Source organism: Symsagittifera roscoffensis, chromosome 1 (assembly GCF_963678635.1).
Source record: "Symsagittifera roscoffensis chromosome 1, txSymRosc1.1, whole genome shotgun sequence".
In the NCBI taxonomy this organism is placed as follows: domain Eukaryota; kingdom Metazoa; phylum Xenacoelomorpha; order Acoela; family Convolutidae; genus Symsagittifera; species Symsagittifera roscoffensis.
In genome coordinates this window covers 30020363-30041691 of record NC_087062.1, presented here as the reverse complement: position 1 = coordinate 30041691, position 21329 = coordinate 30020363, and the positions used below count along the sequence as shown (strand labels likewise).

Sequence of the window (21329 nt, the reverse complement as noted above, 5' to 3'; positions counted from 1 at the left end):
ACTACAATTTATTATTTTCATCATTAAGGAGAGACTTCGCGTCGCAAGTTGAAAAAGACAAAAGAAGGTCACAACTTCGATAGAAAATACCCAGACTAAGTTAATAATTAGAGTTTGTTTTTGTGACGAATACTCACTCGTACTCCCAGCATCGAAGCATGAGTGAGTACATTTCGGGAGGACAGTTGGGGGGACACTTCAGACGAGCCCCCCTGTCAATCATGTCCAGGATCTCGCTGCTGCGCATGTTCTGAAACACATTCATACATTGCACAAAATAGACAAGATAGAGTAAGTATATGAACTAATTGGGTAAACTCACAAATGCCTGATGATTTTATAATATATAACTTTTTGTGTGAGAGAGACGCTTAGGCTTAATAGAAAGCAGTAGGAAGTGCGGGTTGTCTGGAGAAGTTTAGGTACTGACTTTCGTTTAAGTGTTCTATAAAAAATGATACCAAGAAAGATCCTGTAAGAAGGATTATTCAATTAACATTTGTATCTTCAAATATTAATCGCTGATTATCAAACAATCTAGTAAGAATTAGTAATCTCAATCAATTGTTTATTTCATGGGAATGGTCTTTTGTTCTATGTTACCCTGCCCTGTCCTCCCCTTACCCCGTAAGGCCTCAGACCGTAGCTGAATATCTCCCACAGAGTGACCCCGTAGCTCCACACGTCCGACTTGGAGGTGAAGGTGAAGAAGTAGATGCACTGGGGCGCATACCACCTCACAGGCCAGTGACCCCCGTCATTCGCCTACAGACAAACAAAGAAACATGAAGCCCCCTAGCACTATCCAGTGAAGTAAATAGCTATATATTTTGAAGCTATTTGGAGTCAGAATTAACCTTGTTTAACGCCAAATCATTCGTAGAAAGGATGTTTGTGTGTTGCGTGTGTCTGTGTGTATGTGCGTGGGTGAGCGCGTGTGTGGGGGGTAGGGAGGTTTGGGAAGGGAAGAGAAGGAAGGTAGCAAAGTTTATGAAATTCATGTTTATTCATCCGTACCCTATAGTAGTCCTTGTTGAATGAGAGCATCCTTGACATTCCGAAATCACTAATTCTAGCATGTCTGTCTGTGGCTAAGAGGACATTCCTGGCTGCAAGGTCTCGGTGCACGAAACTCCTCCTCTCCAGATAGGCCATACCACTGGCCACTTGCAGGCCATAGTTCATCAGCATCTCCACTGGAACAGTTCTAGACACACAAAGCCACACAATAAACAAGGATAGCCGGTTACTGTGCAAGTAGCACAGAATGTTCCGACCACAGTCTTTAAAAATTACAAAAAAAAAGTTTTTTTTTACTAATTTTTTTCTGCATGTTGTGATAAAAAATCTGAACGAAAAAAAAGAATATAGGCATATTTGAGAATCATATTTAAATAGGTCAATTGGAAAACAGTTTTTAAAAAAATGACTAGAAAAACGAATTTTTTTTTTTTAAATTTGAAAAAATTTCAAAAATTTTTTCAATTTTTTTTTGCAAAATGTTTTTGAGGTTTTTCAAAAATTTTAACGACCTTTTTTTCTAGGTCGACCAAATTGATTTTTTGAGCTCTCCTAAAGCAGTAAAAAGACGCTGTTTTGGCCAAATTTTCTGCGCCGCAGGCAAAGTTTTTGAAAAAAAAAAAACGGGTAAAAAGTTTGGAAAATTTGGAAAAAACCGGTTCGAAAAGCATTTTTTTGGCGCGCTCTCCCTCAAAGTTAGCTAATATTGGCGCCTTTTCAATAATTAGAGTGAAATCCATTACTTTCTTCAATTAACCCATTCCAAATCTAAAGTGTATCCCATTCCTATTCCAGAGATGTCGTATCATGGTGTTTTCAGTGGTGCTTACAGTGTTCTTAGCATACGACTTGAAATAGTTTCAAAACTTATCTTTAAATTTCCTACACATATACGCCGCATGCCATATATAGAAAAATGTTTTTGACTATTCAACATGTCGGTAATTTATATAGAGGATTCATCATTGTCGCTTTCTTTACAGTGTAGAGTTGTCTTTTATTACGAGTAGTCTTATTTCTCGCATTTTTGAAACTTAATTGTGCATTGCGGTGAAACAAAAAATAGTTTTTTGAAGGCAACACGTGGGAATAGTACAAACCAATAGAAAAAACTCGAATGCATTGAATTTCAGCTTATTGTGGATTATCAATGTTGTTTTAGTAAATATTAATTGAAGTTACTTCATAAGCAGGTCTAACAACCAACGATTCTGGTGATCCCTATTCACGCTTCAGAAAAGATTCGAAATTAAAAACAGCCTAACAACAGATCAACACAAAAACAAATGCGGCTTTTTATTTCCAGCTAAATTTGACTTTGGCTGAAGCGCATATCATCAAGTTACAAGAGTTTATGTGCGTTTCAGACTCTGAAACGCACATATCTACGGTTTCCAGGCCTTCCCCAAAGAAATCAATTTTTTGAACTAACGGCAGTTGAAAAATTGTTGGTTATACCAGATTACTCGATTCTTCTCAATAATTCGACATTGAAATTTGAGAGGTATATTTACAAAAACATCTAGATTTACCAAAACGAATATTGATACAACCCTATACAGAAATCGCTATAACATCTTTTTGGAAAAGTATTATAAAATGAAGGAACCTAAAAAGTATTCAGTAGAACAGCCACAACAAACTTGCTGATGAAACAAGCTAGTTGTAGAAAATTGAATGAATGGGTAATTTATTTACTCCGTTGGTATCGATAAAATTCATTTCAATTCATTTTCTAAATAAAGTTTGCAAGCGTCATCTTTTTACTCTTTAGAAATCTACCTTTTTCCTATAGTTCGGACTGTTTTATCTTCATGATTATTATATTTGGTCTGAACATCGATTTGAAAAATAAAACAAGGCTGCTCGTATCAGGGCGAAGCCCTGAATGTTCCGACTGCCTTTTAAGGCTTATGGAGCAGCAGTAATAACATAAAAAATAAAATGAAATAAAATAAAATGAAATTTTTTTTTCTGAAATTTGAATTTTTTAATGAAAATCATCCTCCCACACGCCATATAAAGTACAAAAAGATAGATTTCGTTCCTTGTAATAAATCAATTATGGCAAATAAGCTTCGTTCAACCAATTTGGAACGATTTATAAGACGGATTAAATCTCCGCTTACGCCTTATTCGCGCGAATTATATCGCGCGTTAATTGTACCAAATTGGTCAGAATGGCCAAAATGGCAATCTTTAAACCCTCATAACTTTACGAAAAATGATCACAGGTGAAATATCTTATCAAATTTAAGCTCAAGACAACAATACTTTTTGAATGATGTAAAAAAAATTCCGTTAAAAATGGCTAGTTAAAAAGTCGAAATTTGTCTGAAGAAAAAAAAACCCACCCCGAGCACAAATATTCCGTTACTTTCGTATCGAAAGTTGGAACAATTAAAAGAAACTGCTTGTATCAAGGCAAAGCTCTGAATGTTTCAAATGCCATTTAATTGGTCTCGAATAGTTTTTTTAAAATTAAGTATTGGCAAAACTATGAATTTTAGGCTGATCATATTAAAACTTAAGTGTTACAAATTGAGTCGTGTATGGAATTATTAAAACTTTATTAAAACCTTTTTTGCTAAAATTTTAGTTCTTCTTAAACATTATTCCAACGATTTTCAAAAAGCGTATCAATGGAAAGACCGCCTGCCTCCAGTGAGCCTGCATACTGTCCTATTCTTTTGCTACCATAAACCTCTGTAAACGGCCTTCAAAAAATCTGTGGGGGAATATTGGAATCTTGTTTTTTTGGTTTTATTTTTCGTTCTCTCAAAAACTACCCTCCCAAACCTAAGACTTTGGTTTCAATGAATGAAATGGATTGAAAAGCTCCTCCGCACATTTTTTGAATCTTTTTTGTTTTTCTCTAGAAAAACTTTGCAAACCTGTGTGTTTGATGCAATCGATATTAAAAATTGCGTGAATGTCTTGCAATTTATTTTTAACTGGAAAAACTATAATTATTAGAAATGCCAATTTTTTTGGTTTGTTAAACGTTTTTTTCGACTTTTCTCGATAACTATTGTGCCAAAATTGATATAATAGTCTTAAGAGAAACAACAAGTTGTTGAAAATCTACCTTTATAAGTGGCTGTTCTCATTTTTTTTTTAAAAAAGTTATGATGGTCTTCCAACAAGCCAAAGTTTTGAAACTTGACCGTTTTGTGGAAGTTTTTGACTTTATTCGAAAACTACCGAGACAATTTTCAGATTAATTTTTTAATCAAAACCCCGTTGCAGGAGTTTTTTCTCTACTTTGACGGCCACGACCTACTTTTAACCGAAAAAAGTTATAAATTTTGGAAGTCAAGTTTTCGAAATGTTGACCATTTTTTTAAAACTTTTCGAATTTAATTAAAATTTATTTCATCAAATCTGAGAAAAAGTTCAATAGGAAGTGCCGGTTGCAAGAATTTTTCCTGCAGAAGCGTCGAATCCTTAGTTTTTTGCAAGAAAAATAATAATATCTTGGAAAAATCCAAAATTTAAAAAATTTTCTTTCTTTTTTACTTTACTAGAGAAACAACTAAGGTTTTGGTCAACGTCGAATTTTTGAAATGATGCAAATTTTGTGTGAGAAAATCAAAAAACATCAAATACGTACCTCCAGCTTTGATTGACCGCCTAGTTTTTGGTTCACCTAGTTTTTTTTTTCATTTTCATTTTTTCGACTTATGTGCTTTATGTTTGTGCTGTAATTTTCCCCCAGTTTGCGTGCCGTTTTTTGGCTAGTCATTAGAAACTGAATTTAGCTCTGTTTTAGCTTGCTATACTTAGAAAAAATTCTTAGGTATAAACTGTTGCCTAAGTAACATTTCTGGTTACGTCTGGTAAAAAAACTACTGATAGCAATATAACTTGAGTATTTTTTCGGAATAAATCAATCAGAACGCATCGTCTGCTGCAAATTGAAGTACTCGAACAACCCTTAGTCACAATTCCCTCCGTCCCTCCGTACCCAGTAAATTTTCTAAAACAGATCCGAAATAATCTTTTTCAGATCTAAATTTCAGATCTGAAATAGGTTGTGAAATGCTTAAATAACGCTTGTATACTTTAAGAATTGGTTATTTCAGATCTAATTTCAGGTCTGAAACTTTTTCTTGGTTATTTCAGATCTGAAAAATAAATGATTCGGACTCAATTTTTGCTATTTTTTGATTTTTTTTAGCTTCTGCTATCTACTGTTTTTGGGGTGTGCAAAGTATCTCTACTCAAAGTAAACTGAAAAGCAGGATATTTAAACCATGTTTTATGGACGACCACAATTTTTTAAAAATTGCTTCAAAGAATTTGAAGTACAGCTTGTATCAAAACGAAAAAGACCAAAACGCTTTGTAGTTCTGTTTTTTTTATTTTTGGCCGGCGTCGAATCAACGAAAGCATACCGCTGATGATAAAATTTAAGAATGAGCTCGAGTAGAGAAAAATGCGAATTTACGAAAAATTCTATTACCCTAGAAATTCCCAGTTTTTTTGCAATTGCATCCTTGAGAAACGCAGATACTGATTACATGACAAGTCGCATTTAAATTTAATTTTTTTTTCGAAAAACAGTGATGTTGAAAAAATTCAGCTTTTTGGGAATCAGAAGTTTTTGTTTCTGAATGTTATTTCTATTTAAAACAAATTCACCGGGTTTTTATAGAAATGAGTTTCTATAACGGGCAGTTACTGTAGGAGACAATTGATTTTGTGAGAATAAGCAGTTTTAGTTGAGGAGTTTGCCGGGAATATCTGTCTACTTTGCGTGAGAGACGCTATGATTTATGACGATAAAGGCTACTACGACTCTCTAACTTTTAAGAAGCTGATGTTATGGGTATTCTTTTAAGCGGTACCCGCACTGACAGAAATGGTTTCCGGTCAATTTAAACTGATTTGAATTGATTTTAAATCAATCCAAATCGATTAACCATGTTTATTTTACGAATTTAAATGGATTTTAATTCGATTTAAATCGATTTTCTTGAAAATTTTAAATCAATTTAAGCATCTAAAAAATCGATTTAAATCGATTTCGATGAATTTTTTTGACTCACTAAAATCCATCCGCATCTCACTTAAACCCATCAGAATCTCACTTAAATCCATTTTAAATTAATTTAAATCGATTTTTTTGAAAATTTTAAATCAAATTAAGTGCCTAAAAATCGATTGAAATCGATTTCGATGGATTTTCCGACACAATAAAATCGATTTTTTTTGCTAACACGGCGAAAAAAAACATACCCTTTAAAAAAACAGTTTGAATTTGTTATTCTCGATTTTTAAACATAAACACTCTTGCCAGATGTTATAGAACTCGTTAAAATGACCCACATAAATCAGGTTTTAAACTCAAAAATTTGCAATAAAATCATAGAGAATCATTGTAAATCAGATTATGGGCAAAATCTTGGGTAACAAACCAGAAAAAGGTCACGAATTAAGAAAAGGGTAAATATAGATCAGTTTTTGAACTCAAAATATGCAAGAAAATCATCGAGTTTTATCAATATTTTGGTCTTCTTATTTGATCTATTTTATGCTACAATACGCTATGGATGAAAAATGAAAAATGATAGGCAAGAAGTAAATGCAATAAAAATTTGAAACTGATAAAACTCGAATGAAAAAAAATCGATTTAAATCGATTTAAGTCCATTTTAATCCCCTTAAAAATGAAAACAAATTCAGACTGGAAAAAATGCATTTAAATTGATTTAAAATCGATTTGGATCAATTTTTTTAGCTGGGATTTAAGATCAATTTAAGTCGATTTTAAATTGATCCAAATCAATCTTCATCTTTTTAATTTAATCTTCGTACTTTTTTTATACTAAAATCGATCTAAATTTAATCGACGTACTTTTTTCATACTAAAATCGATCCTAATCCATTTTTGTCAGTGCGGGTAAAGGATTTCTCAGATCTGATTTCAGATCTGAAACTTTGTTTTTCATGGTTATTTCAGATCTGAAATTTTCCATTTTAGATCCACATTTCAGATCTGAAATTTGTAAATTCTTATTAGGGTTCTGAAAAAAAATTTCAGATCTGAGAATCAACTAATGTAAGAAACAAAGAATTCCAGATCTTGCACAGAAAACCCCCAGGGTACGGGCTCGGGGTTGATCGGACAAAAAATTCTGCTTTGTGGAAGGCACTACCAACTATAATAAGGAGTGAAAGGTTGCTTTAATCTTAAGAGTGGGTGTGACTCACTTGTGCTTTTTCAAGTATTTGTTAAGCTGTCCGATAGGGGCAAGCTCAGACACCAGCATCAGTTCCGGACCATTGAAGATGCCTGCAAAGAGCAAACATCACATATGAACAGATATAAATTAGTGTAAATAATAGAGGGCCTAGGAAATTAGACGACAAGCAAATTGGACGACCGTAAAGAAACGGAATTTACGGACAATCATTATTACTCAGCCAAAAGTTAATTTAAGTCTCAGACATAGTTAAGACCAATGAATGCAATTCGTTGCTTATGTCATTATTTCATAAACAGCACCGTTCGCGATCGAAGAGAGTCTTTTTTGTAAATCACTTTCAAAATTGAGATGACGCCCATTTAAGTCTGAGTTCTGATCATAATCAGGCAAATACAGACCAGCTTAAATGAAACACTGCTGCTTGAGTTTACCAAAAATTGGATTTGGGCACTTCAAAAAGCTTTCATGTCTCTTGTCTGTTGTACTGAATAGACTCTTTTTTTTCCATTTCCTTCAAAAACAATGATTAAAAAAGTATAATGGCTTCAAAGAAAAGTCTACATCAAACATTAATCGACCACTGGAGTCGTTACCAAATTGAATCAAGTTCCGTTTTTCAAAGTGCTGCGCTATCTGATGTTTCCTGCTTACTGATGCATCAACTACATGCTGATGATAGTAATGGGTCTAGCAACGTTTGACAAAAAAAGTTTAGGTTCCATTCTTCTCGCGCTGTGTAGTTCTTTCAGCTGTATTGTAATGGATTTTATGTTTTCGGTTGAAACTATTAAAAAGTATTTAGAAAGGAAAAGCTCACCGATCAGTTTGATGACGTTTGGGTGATTGAGTTCAGACATGACTTTGGCTTCTCGCAACATCTGCTGCCGACTACTCTCCGCCGACTCACCCTCTGAGCACCTGAGGATCTTCACAGCCACTGATCTCTCCTTACCCGAATCCAGATTCCGAAGCACCCCTTGCATCACCACGCCAAAGTTACCGACTCCTAATTGGTAGTATAAATAAAGGTCACAGTTCTCCAAGACATTCTCCTCGAGACTCTTTGCCGACGTTCCAGGAGTAGCCTCCTTCGACTTCGGAGACTCCCGGCGACCTGCTTGGGCCGAAGAGTCGCCGCCAGGTTCGGCATTGGAGGAGTTGTGGGGTTGTACTAGTGACGATATGGATGTTGGTGGAAGGCTGGTCTTCTTGTGACAATGTTGCTGATGATGATGATGATGGCTTGAGCGTGCAGTGGTCCGACTAGATGATGTAGCCTTGGGTTCAAGAGGCGATGATGCGTTGCGAAAAAATGTTAAATTGTGATTGGCACCGGATGGACTGGGGCTATTTTCTAAAACAAAAGCGTCGACATACATATATAGGATAGTAAAACGAAAAAATATATATATTTTTATTATTTTGTATACTTTTTTCTTATAATAAAACAACACTTAAGTTTAAACTTGAATTCAACAAGTGCTATCTAAGAAGCTTTTTCTTCATTGTCTAAAGCAAAGTTTGCAAATTGCAAAATCAGAAATCAGATAGGTCTGTAAACCGGACGAAGTTGCGTTAAAATCACTTACCTGATCTATGTTCAGCAGAGTAGTCCCTTTTGGAATTAGGAGAAGGATTCGGATTCTGACTCGACTCTTGGTGGTCGTCCACAGTTAGTCTAAACAGCACATCTGTCAAATTAGTCTTCACAGGGGTCAATCCCTCCCCCAAGTGCATGAGACCCCTGCCCCCTCGGGTCACCCGATTGGGCAACGTCAATTGGGGGGATGTCTCGAAAGGGTAATAACCACTCCGATTGTCATAACTATGACTACTGAAGTTATATGAACCCCTGCTATTGTCATTGTAATCAACGCCACTAATTTCATTTGGCGAAAGAGGCCTGAGCATACTATATTGACTCGGGTTACTCAGGTTCTCGACCGACGAACTGACAGATCTGTCGCTAACTGAGTCATTTTGAGACTCGGTCTTGTAAATGAGAGCCAGTCGGTGGTTTCGACAGCGAGGCTGATACTGCATTTGGCGGTAACTTGAGCTCTGATTGGCTAATTCGAGTTCTCTTTTGCGAATCATTTGCTTCAAGTTTTCACGAGATGTGTTATTCATAGAGGTTCGGAATACAGGTCTTGTAAATTGATAGCTCTGGGATGCAGAACTAGAGTTTAAAATCTGGTAGTCGGAACTACCAGCTGGATTTATTGCCGCGCATGCTCGGTCTTTATACGTATGCATTCGCTGCATACGATCGTAACTCGAAGGTCTCTCATTATTCGGCGTCAAATTTCGTCGTGGGATGTCGTCAAAATTGAAATTGTCCCTATAAGGCAGGTAACCGGAGGAGACGAATGTGGAATAGTTACTCGGGTAGTTACTTGAAGAAGGAGGGACGTAATTGTTATCTGCGCGGCGACTCATATTATACTATTTTTATTTTACAGCGCAATAAATCACTGAAAGGAATTTATCTTTATTCAATCGACTTCTATGAATAAATGATAATGATGTGCCTTTTTTGGATTTAACAACGGCTGGAAAAACTTGCTGGTATGTTTTTGGCTCAGTGAGATAAAAATGATAGCGGTCAAATAAATGAATATTGAAAAAATGTAACGGCATTCAAATAGAACTTTTTTTTAGATCATCGAACTAAATGTTTTGCACTTCCTTTCTTTTTAATCTTTCTAAATTCGAAGTTCTTTTAACCAAATTAAATTTATTCCCCAAAGTGAATAAAAATTTTCTAAAGGTCAACTGCATTAACGGCAAAAAAATAACAAGTTAGTTTGAAATAACTGATTCTGGTTTTCATAGCCACAGTACTTTATACCAATAAAGAGACGAAAATATAAAGATTTATACCAATAAAAGGTTTAAAATATAACGGAAATTAGTACTTGGATAAACGGGATGAGCGGACGGGGTAGAATGGGAATCTGGGCAATCTGGCACTATAGTCCATATAGAGTGTAAAGGATGAAAACTAACGGGGGTTGATTTCGAAATAGGAGACTATCCTATTATCCGTTGTTTTTGTTGGATTTGCAAACCAATTGTGCCCGGGCTCAAAATATACATAGTATCATCTAAGGGTGAAAAATCCGAAAGGTAGCCGATGGATAAACGAACCGAAAATAAGCCGAAATCAAAAAAAGCAATTGTACACTTTGTTAGTTGCGGAAGCATATCGATGACTAAATTAAAAAACTATCGATGTATCGCTTAGATCTGTTACGTTTTTAATTATATTTATCGGGCAGAGCTTGTTAAGTAACTGATTAGTGTTTCGGCGGGTTTAGTAACCAACTATGCTATACCTTTATTAGGTCGGATAAAATGAACCTAAGCTCCTCCCCGTCCCCCTATCCAGTTTCTGTTCCAGTGTTTATTGCCCGTGTCTAAAGACTGGCTATGCTGCATTTGAGAGTCAGAGTCAAATTGGACAGCATTGGTTTTAATCGACCATCACTGCATTTACTTGGCGTGTCATATTGCAATGCAAAGCTTATACAATAAGAGAACCTCTGAGCAGATCCGGTAAACAGAATAAGATTCGCTGCAATAAAATTTTTGTCCTGTCCTGGCTATCTTCGCATATTTTGGAAATAATTTGCAGTTTTTTGACATTCCGTTTTTGAACTTCATTTTTTAGGATTTGAAACGGGAATGGAGATCAATCTGCACCTATTTTTGTCTGCTTGCTGCAATATTTAACCATCAGAACCAGCGGCGACACAGTGAGAGAAGAGGGAGGAGGTATATTTGTGTCAACGGCAAACAACAGTTAGACTGAAGAGTAGTGATAGATAAGCGTGAAATGTGTGTGGTAATGTGAAATGAAATGGGGTCCGTCGTAATCTGCCCGTGGTCAACCAGGAGAGGGCAGGTCAGGTCGGACAAGAGCCCATAAATATCCCCAGGGGTATTTAAAAAGAGGAGGGGACAGAGGGAACAAACACTCAATTTGGTTCGGGTTGAATCGAAAAGCGGAAAAAGATTACACCACTTCAGAAATAAATTTCAATACTATCTGGTTTGTCTGCGTTATTTTCCAACCTTTTTTCACTTACTAAAAAGAAGAAACTCTAGATAGTCATTTCTAACATCTTTTTTATACATTTTTTTCCAAAACCAGGAGAAAAAAGGGCCAACATTCAATCAAAACCGTTTTCAGAATAGCTTTAAAAAAGACAGTTTTCTCCCAATTGTTAATTACATTCAGCTGATTTTTCCTCTCCTAGGGCTAATGTAGATTAAAATGAAGGATTCTAGAGACACACCGGTGACATTTGATGCCTGGAGTTGATTTTCACTTCCACCCAAATGACGAAACGCCTCTGAATCTTAACAGAGTTTGAAAACTATTAAATAATACCTCTGAAAAAATTCGTGGGATTTGTTCTGGTGTTTCCTTTCCTAACGTTATGACGCACGGATATGCTTATCGATTGATTATTTTGACGACCACAAATGAGCTTTTTATGTTTCTTTCACCACTCTTCCATACCGATTTGATGGTTTTTGGTAACAACTTTCAATAATTGATCAATTATTTGATGACGGATAAACAACAAACGGCGATTTAGTGTTTGTGTAACCTCAATCACATATTTTTAAAAACAATTAGCTGATTGCTTTTCGAGTAGCGTGACAATATCCGACTTACTTTTATTCATCATTGCAAAAATATTTTTCTTTGCAAAATGAAAAAAAGGTTTCCAAACTTTTCTTACGCGGGTTGGCAAAAACAGAAGCTGAAAAACAAAATTAAAACATTTTTTGATCTATGGAAAGAAGAATTTATGGTCTCTTTGAAACGGGAAGCAATCCATTCATCGTAAAAATCAACGCGGACTCAACTCTGTGAATTCGCCTAAGAAAGAAAAATCAGTGAGGTTTTTTCAAAACTGCGTTTTTTGGGTAGCATTAAATCAAGGATAAATATTAGCTACACAAGATTTTATCAAGGATAAAACTTAGCAACACATCATTCATCGAAAAAGGAAAACTTACAATCGACACAATTTTAGCAAGGATAGAACTTTAAAACACATTTTTCATTTAAAAATATACAAGTTGAGCGTTTAACTAGGGAACCTGAGAAGTAATTTAAAAAGATTTCATCGAGCTCGGAATTTAAACACGTCAAACCCATTGAGAAATATCTAAAATTTAGAGACTAAAAATAAAAAAAAACTGAAAAGAGCTAAATCAAAATTCTAGTACGAAAAAAAATTCAAATTGTATTGGTAAACCAGGACCAAACTATCGATTCAAAGTTACACTTGAAAAAATCTAGGGTTGAGTATGCCGTGGGCAAAATTTTAGATAACATTGGATGCAGGATTGTTTCTCAAATCGATATTAAAAACAAACTATTTCTTTTTCGCCAGCAATGTTGACAAAATAATTTCTATATCCCTCAATCATGAGTTGTTATATCAAATGAATCAAAACTTTCAGTTCAGTTTTATCTTTGTAAGGTACAGGAAATTATTAATATCATCAATCAGTTGAAAAAAAGACATCTACGGTAACTGATGAAAAAAGTAATACACTAACCAAGCTTGCATCCAGTAAAAAAAATCATCATTGGACAAAACTAAATCGTTTTTCAAAGAGAAAAATAATTTTAACAGTCCTACAAAGTAAATCTAAAACCTTCTTTCTTCACAAATGCCTCAAAATTACCTGTAAAAAGTTACACACCTATTTCTCTGCTCAATTAATAAAGTTAACTTTTTGAAAATTATTCTTAATAAGGATATAAAATTACATGAAGAAACACCAGCAATTTGTTGTTCACAAAATGGCCCAAGAACAAAGCATAACTCAATCGATCAAATAGAGGGTTTTACCAAAATTGTTTGTTTGTCAAAAATTATCAGTAAAAACCCGGTTGTACTGACTGATTTAAAAGATGATACATTGAATCATTCTATCTTTATATAAAAAATGAGTTCAAGGCTCAAGGTCTGGTCTAATAATATTTATGATTTGTTTTAATGATGTTCCATTAGTGGTGGAAAATAAAGTAAACCATCAAAAACGGACTATCTTGAAAAGTTCAAGAAACTTTAAATGATTTGATTAAGGTCTATCAGTGGTTCAAGGCAAACAATCGGCAAAATTGGAAAAACAAAACATTTTTTTTAAAAAAAGAACAAAAACACTTTTAGCACTCAACTTTAAATGATAACTGGAAATTTTTTAGAAAACAGTCTTGAAAAAATTTAGGAAAAAATCTGGAATCAAAACCTAATTTTGTAAGCACCTGGAAAGGGTATAAGCAAACTAGCGTTGCCGAAGTGGAATCCTTTGAATCTTTTATAAAATTAGGAACTAAATGCCTCGAAACTTGTAAATGCGTTATTGTGATTCATATACAAAGTTACTGTATCATACAATGTTCTTTCACCAACCATAAAGTATAGAAAAATATGAGACCTTCCATTTTTTAAAGTAAAAATCAGGAAAATATTGCTATATATTCATATCATGTTTGCAAACTTTGAAAAACTCTCAATTTTTGAGAAAGCTCACTTACAAAACTTATTGGATCTTTTAATCTTAGAAAACAACAATTTTTTTCAAAAATTTTTTTTGGTTGACTTTGACTTTGGTCTGAGCGGAATTCAGTACTTATACCATATCAAGTTTAGTATAAAATTCCAGCTCCAATTTTTGGGTTCAGTTTGCATCTTACAAACTGAGCTCTTCTTGAACTTAATCACAGGTTATTGCTGCATTGGCTCAATTAGGTGTCCACTATCTGAAAAACTTTCAACCTGCCTTGCGGAGACACAACACAGTTACTAGAAACCGTACCCGAATAGTGAACAAGATCAAAAGACTCAAACAGACCTGGAAACTTAGCTGAATCCTCACAGGCCAGTCAAAATAACTTATTGCTAATTTTTATAGCTATAAGTACAAAACTATGAAATTTAGGACAGTTTTTAAATATTTTTTTAAACAAATTACTAACAATTCTATTACTTTTTGTATTATGTTTTTTTTTCTTAATGAATGTTAAGGTAAAGGCTGGTTCTTTTCATCGGTCGGTTTGTTCCCTCAGAGGTAATTGTAGTTCATAAAAAATAATTGTCTTTACCTTCTTCTTCTATTTACAGTAGCTGATTCGCGAATACAAATTCTATTATTTCGCTCCAACAGTTTCGAGTTTTTTTTAATTAAAATTTGAATTTAATTCTGTATTTTGGCACAACGCGAGTGCGAGTTAACTAGAATAATACAAGGTAAAAAATAATTGGGCTGGCTTTTCTCATCCCTTCCCCTGCAAAGCTAATAATCTGAAAAAAAATCGAGCCGGAATTGCTCATTTGTGAAATAAAATTACAATTAATACTGAAAATATTTCAAAACCTTGCTCGACTGTCTACGAGAAGGCTTTGATGTACCTGTCTTCGCGGAGCTAGCTTCGATAAAATACGTTTCTTCGAAACAAAAATCGATCATGTTTTTTTTTGCAAAAGTTTTCTATGTATTTCGCACCACCTTAAATTGGGCGTTCTTGTGATTTTAAACTAATCGTATTCGATTTTTTTTCAGCGGAGTCTGTCAAAAGTTGCCAAAAAGGGATGGTGCCAAATGGTGAAAAAACTCAACCAACAAAAACAGCGAAGAAACATAAACTGATCTAAAAACCAACAAGACTGCTCTATCAGAGCGAAGCCCTGAATGTTCCGACTGCCTTTTAAGGTTTATGGAGCAGCAGTAATAACATAAAAAAACTAAATGAAATAAAATAAAACGAAATTTTTTTTTCCAAAATTTGAAACTTTTTATGAAAATCATCCCCCCACACGCCATTGTAACAAATCAATTATGGCAAATAAGCTTCGTTCAACCAATTTGGAACCATTTATAAGACGGATTAAATCTCCGCTTACGCGTTAATAGCGCGAACTATATCGCGCGTTAATTGTCCCAAATTGGTCAAAATGGCCGAAATGGCAATATTTAAACCCTCATAACTTTACGAAAAATGATCACATCCTACTTTTCAATCATATCTTTTCAAATTTTTGTCAAAAATGGCTAGTTAAAAAGTCGAAATTTGTCTGAAGAAAAAAACCCACCCCGAGCACAAATATTCCGTTACTTTCGTATCAAAAGTTGGAACAACAAGACCCGCTCATATATCAGGGCGAAGCCCTGAGTGTTTCGATCGCCTCAAAACTGGTTTCCGATATTTTCCGTTTATTTTGCTTATACTACAAACTTTTTTTTTCTACAAATTTTGAATTGTCAATACTAAGTCAACGAGCTGAAATTTGAGTCAAATTAGTATGACCAATTAGTTTGCCTCGAATCAATTATGAACGATATTGATTGTGGGATAAGTCGCTACGCATAGAAACTATCATGTATTAATCGAACAAATCGAACCGCACTTACGACAGTGACAAGCACGGTCGCTTAGTAATCATGAAACTCGAATCGGCCCGCACAAGTGAAATTAATAAAATTTGTATCAGACTGATCAATTAATATTTATTGCAGACTGATAATTTTTTATGCGAGGGTATATTGAAAAAATTGTGTGGTTTGGCAAAATAAACAGATGCATTAGAAGTTAAAATTATAATTCTAATTTCTGACGGAAAAAAATCAGTATGGTTGCAAAACAGTTTCTCATCGAAGGATGTAGCATCTTCACATTGAACATCACGGTTAATGTTCCGACCTTAGAAGAAAATAAAAGCTTTATAATTGGCGTGGTTTTTTCATTCAGTCAGTTTTTGCCAATCAATTTTTTTTCAACAAAAAACTTTATATCTCATTGAAGATATCGAATTTCTGAATTCAATTATAAAAAAAGTAGATACTTTTTATTTTACCTCAAAATTTTGGGAGTTTAAAACTGCCAATTTGGCCGGTCTGGACTAAATTAAGCGCCTTTGACGAGAACTTAACGCGAATTATTCATGCGTGGCAAATTATCCCGCTCAACAAAAGCAAGTGTCTTAAATTGAATTGAGGCCAGCTAATTGGTCGTATTAACTTCGTACGTTTCAAATTTGATCTTTGATATTGTCCAAAAATTATAGATTTTCATTTTTTCCTTTCCCAAAAGCTATTCCATATGAATTAAGGGGCAGTTGGAACATTCAGTGCTTTGCTCTGATATACAAGCACTCTTGTCTAGTGTTCATAAAAGCCGTCCGAAAATCAAGAATCGCAAATCAATTGAGGGTTGGAGTAACAACTCAATTTTTATAAGTATTATACACATTACCCAGTTTCACAAGATATACATTTCCTGGTAACGAAAACGGCATGCCAACATTGAATAAAAACAAAATACAGCTTTTTTAATTCTACATTGTCCAATTGTTTTGGATTGTTTGCTATTTTAACTTGTACGCTTTGCAATTAATTACTAAAAATTGTAGTTCCTTGTTTTGAATTTCGTCATTGCTGAACGTACAGATGAATTGATTAATCAGTTTTATCTCAAATTCACGAATCATTCTCCATTGTATGGGTATTATGATGGCAAGATAAGTATCACGATAAAGTATCTTGAAAATGGCATGAGCCAAAAGGACAAGAAAAATTCTGAAATATCAAAACAGTTCGAAATCGACTTGATTTCAGAACCTTCAAATATCGTGGAGAAAAAACTTAAAGTGTAAAGAGCTCACCTTGCGAATACTTTAACAAAAACAGTTATAAGCGCTGTAAAACAATGCGGCGATGACTACTTGGGCTGTAGTCTATCTTGTTATGCTACGAAAAAAATTGACCATTTCTCAAAAAAATATATTTATATTTAGCACAAAAATTATGCTTCTGTTTGAACGGAACAAATACATATTAAAACGAAGCGGAAATATTTTAACCAAACGCCTACCTTTTTTCTTGTACATGCAAAACTATTATTCGTGGCCCAATTTTGTTTCATATTATTTCCCAAGAAAAAGCGGTAATATCGTTGAAAAATCATATGATTTGTTGGAAATTGATTACGAATAACTTGACTTCTTCGAAACAAAGGACAAATTAAGACATAGAAATCAGCATTTTCAGTCTTCAATAACTAATTTAGTTGTTTGTTGAAGTCACTCACAACTTTCTTAAAGTTAGACTACGCTGTATAAAGAATTTTCAAATTGAAAATAAACAAGACTGATTGTATCAGGGCAAAGCCCTGAATGTTCCGACTGCCTTTTAGGGTTTATGGAGCAGCAGTAATAGCATAATAAATAAAAAAATTAATTGAAAAAAAAATAAAATGAAAATTTTTTTTTCGAAGTTTGAAATTTTTTATGAAAATCATCCCCCCACACGCAATATAAAGTACAAAATTAGAGATTTCGTTCCTTTAAACAAATCAATTATGGCAAATAAGCTTCGTTCAACCAATTTGGAACGATTTATATGACGGATTAAATCTCCGCTTACGCGTTATTAGCGCGAGTTATATCGCGCGTTAATTGTCCCAAATTGGTCAAAATGGCAAAAATGGCAATCTTTAAACCCGCATAACTCTACAAAAAATGATCACAGGTAAAATTTCTTTTCAAATTTAAGCTCAATACAACAATGCCTTTTGAACGATATAGAAAAATTCCGTCAAAAATGGCTAGTTAAAAAATCGAAATTTGTCTGAAGAAAAAAAAAACCCACCCCGAGCACAAATATTCCGTTACTTTCGTATCGAAAGTCGGAACAACAAAACTGCTCGTATCAGGGCGAAGCCCTGAAGGTTCCGACTGCCTTTTAAGGTTTATTGAGCAGCAGTAATAACATAAAAAAGTAAAGGAGATAAAATAAAATGAAATTTTTTTTTCTAAATTTTGAAATTTTTTCATGAAAACAATCGCCCAACACGCCATATAACGTGCAAAAAGATAGATTTCGTTCTGTGTAGCAAATTAATTATGGCAAATAAGCTTCGTTCAACCACTTTGGAACGATTTTAAGACGGATTAACTCTCCGCTTACGCGTTAATAGCGCGAAACATATTACGCGTTAATTGTCCCAAATTGGCCAAAATGGCCAAAATGGCAATTTTTAAACCCGCATAACTGTACGAAAAATGATCACAGAAGAAATATCTTTTCAAATTTAAGCCCAGGACAACAATAGTTTTCGAATCATAAAAAAAAATTCCATTAAAAAGGCTAGTTAAAAAGTCGAAATTTATCTGAAGAAAAAAAAACCCACCCCGTACACAAATATTCCGTTACTTTCGTATCAAAAGTCGGAGCAACAAGAGTGCTCGTATCAGGGCGAAGCCCTGAGAGTTTCCACTGCCTTTTAAGGTTTTATGGAGCATTAATAACATTAAAAAATTAAATGTAAGAAAAAATAAAAACAAATTTTTTTTTTCTAAAATTTGAATTTTTTTTTGGTGAAAATCATCACCCACACGCCTTACAAAGTATAAAACGATAGAATTCGCTCCTTGTAACAAATCAATTTTGGCTTCTTTCAACCAATTTGGAACGATTTTAAGACGGATTAACTCTCCGCTTGCGCGTTAATAGCGCGAAATATATCGCGCGTTAATTGTCCCAAATTGGCCAAAATGGCAATCTTTAAACCCTCATAACTGTACGAAAAATAATCACAGGTTAAATATCTTTTCAAATTTAAGCCCAGGACAACAATAGTTTTCGAATGATATAAAAAAAGTTTCATCAAAAAAGGCTAGTTAAAAAGTCGAAATTTGTCTGAAGAAAAAAAAGCCACCCCGAGCACAAATATTCCGTTACTTTCAGAACCTTCAAATATCGTGGAGAAAAAACTTAAAGTGTAAAGAGCTCACCTTGCGAATACTTTAACAAAAACAGTTATAAGCGCTGTAAAACAATGCGGCGATGACTACTTGGGCTGTAGTCTATCTTGTTATGCTACGAAAAAAATTGACCATTTCTCAAAAAAATATATTTATTTTTAGCACAAAAATTATGCTTCTGTTTGAACGGAACAAATACATATTAAAACGAAGCGGAAATTTTTTAACCAAACGCCTACCTTTTTTCTTGTACATGCAAAACTATTATTCGTGGCCCAATTTTGTTTCATATTATTTCCCAAGAAAAAGCGGTAATATCGTTGAAAAATCATATGATTTGTTGGAAATTGATTACTAATAACTTGACTTCTTCGAAACAAAGGACAAATTAAGACATAGAAATCAGCATTTTCAGTCTTCAATAACTAATTTAGTTGTTTGTTGAAGTCACTCACAACTTTCTTAAAGTTAGACTACGCTGTATAAAGAATTTTCAAATTGAAAATAAACAAGACTGATTGTATCAGGGCAAAGCCCTGAATGTTCCGACTGCCTTTTAGGGTTTATGGAGCAGCAGTAATAGCATAAAAAATAAAAAAATTAATTGAAAAAAAAATAAAATGAAAATTTTTTTTTCGAAGTTTGAAATTTTTTATGAAAATCATCCCCCCACACGCAATATAAAGTACAAAATTAGAGATTTCCTTCCTTTTAACAAATCAATTATGGCAAATAAGCTTCGTTCAACCAATTTCGAACGATTTATATGACGGATTAAATCTCCGCTTACGCGTTATTAGCGCGAGTTATATCGCGCGTTAATTGTCCCAAATTGGTCAAAATGGCAAAAATGCCATATAACGTGCAAAAAGATAGATTTCGTTCTGTGTAGCAAATTAATTATGGCAAATAAGCTGCGTTCAACCAATTTGGAACAATTTTAAGACGGATTAACTCTCCGCTTACGCGTTAATAGCGCGAAACATATTACGCGTTAATTGTCCCAAATTGGCCAAAATGGCCAAAATGGCAATTTTTAAACCCGCATAACTGTACGAAAAATGATCACAGAAGAAATATCTTTTCAAATTTAAGCCCAGGACAACAATAGTTTTCGAATCATAAAAAAAAAATTCCATTAAAAAGGCTAGTTAAAAAGTCGAAATTTATCTGAAGAAAAAAAAACCCACCCCGTGCACAATTATTCCGTTACTTTCGTATCAAAAGTCGGAGCAACAAGAGTGCTCGTATCAGGGCGAAGCCCTGAAAGTTTCCACTGCCTTTTAAGGTTTTATGGAGCATTAATAACATTAAAAAATTAAATGTAAGAAAAAATAAAAATAAATTTTTTTTTTCTAAAATTTGAATTTTTTTTTGGTGAAAATCATCACCCACACGCCTTACAAAGTATAAAACGATAGAATTCGCTCCTTGTAAAAAATCAATTTTGGCTTCTTTCAACCAATTTGGAACGATTTTAAGACGGATTAACTCTCCGCTTGCGCGTTAATAGCGCGAAATATATCGCGCGTTAATTGTCCCAAATTGGCCAAAATGGCAATCTTTAAACCCTCATAACTGTACGAAAAATAATCACAGGTTAAATATCTTTTCAAATTTAAGCCCAGGACAACAATAGTTTTCGAATGATATAAAAAAAGTTTCATCAAAAAAGGCTAGTTAAAAAGTCGAAATTTGTCTGAAGAAAAAAAACCCACCCCGAGCACAAATATTCCGTTACTTTCGTATCGAAAGTCGGAACAAAAACTAATAGATTTTTCAAAAATGAAAGCAAAAGTTAACAATAAAGAGTAACATGGAAATCCCACCATTCCCATACTGTCCATTAAATTTGTATATCCAAAAAATTTACACGTTTATAGCACGAAATACATCGCAGGTTAATTACCCCACATTGGCCAAAATGACAATCTTTGAACCTTCATAGTTTTACAAAAACTGATCAAAGGTAAAAAAATATTTTTTTAATTTGAGCTCATAACAGCAAAACATTTCGACAAAACATTTCAATCTTAAAAAGTTTTGTCAAAATTGCTAGTTAAAAAAGTCAAATTTCCTCTAGAGAAAAAATATTTCCGTTAATTTACCCCAATCACAATATTTCCTTTAATTTCTTCCAAATTTTTGGAACAAAAATCGAAGCTTGAAAGCAAGGCCGACTTCACATATCCAAGTACAAAAATTATACTTTTGTCACCAACAATTCCTGGGAATTTTTGTTCCGACCTTCAAAAACAGTGAGAAATTTATAAGCTCGAGGTAGTTTGTTTTTATTCAGACCAAT

At 34.0% G+C, this 21329-nt stretch overlaps 2 protein-coding genes across 8 annotated transcripts in view; one reads left to right on the top strand and one right to left on the bottom strand.

Annotated features, from left to right (window-relative positions):
* LOC134842445 (guanine nucleotide exchange factor VAV3-like) overlaps positions 1–21329 on the top strand; it is a 593770-nt gene that overhangs the window by 152214 nt on the left and 420227 nt on the right. The gene's annotated exons all lie outside the window — the stretch shown is intronic.
* Positions 1–21329, bottom strand: part of LOC134842476 (tyrosine-protein kinase HTK16-like) — a 123606-nt gene that overhangs the window by 450 nt on the left and 101827 nt on the right. For all 3 annotated transcript variants that reach the window (XM_063858841.1, XM_063858849.1, XM_063858858.1), the window contains 6 exons: positions 8822–8910; positions 8050–8586; positions 7237–7318; positions 1018–1207; positions 625–765; positions 138–250 (listed from right to left, as the gene is read on the bottom strand). In XM_063858841.1, coding sequence (XP_063714911.1) covers positions 138–250; positions 625–765; positions 1018–1207; positions 7237–7318; positions 8050–8586; positions 8822–8910 — 1152 coding nt within the window. The remainder of the gene's footprint in view (positions 1–137; positions 251–624; positions 766–1017; positions 1208–7236; positions 7319–8049; positions 8587–8821; positions 8911–21329) is intronic.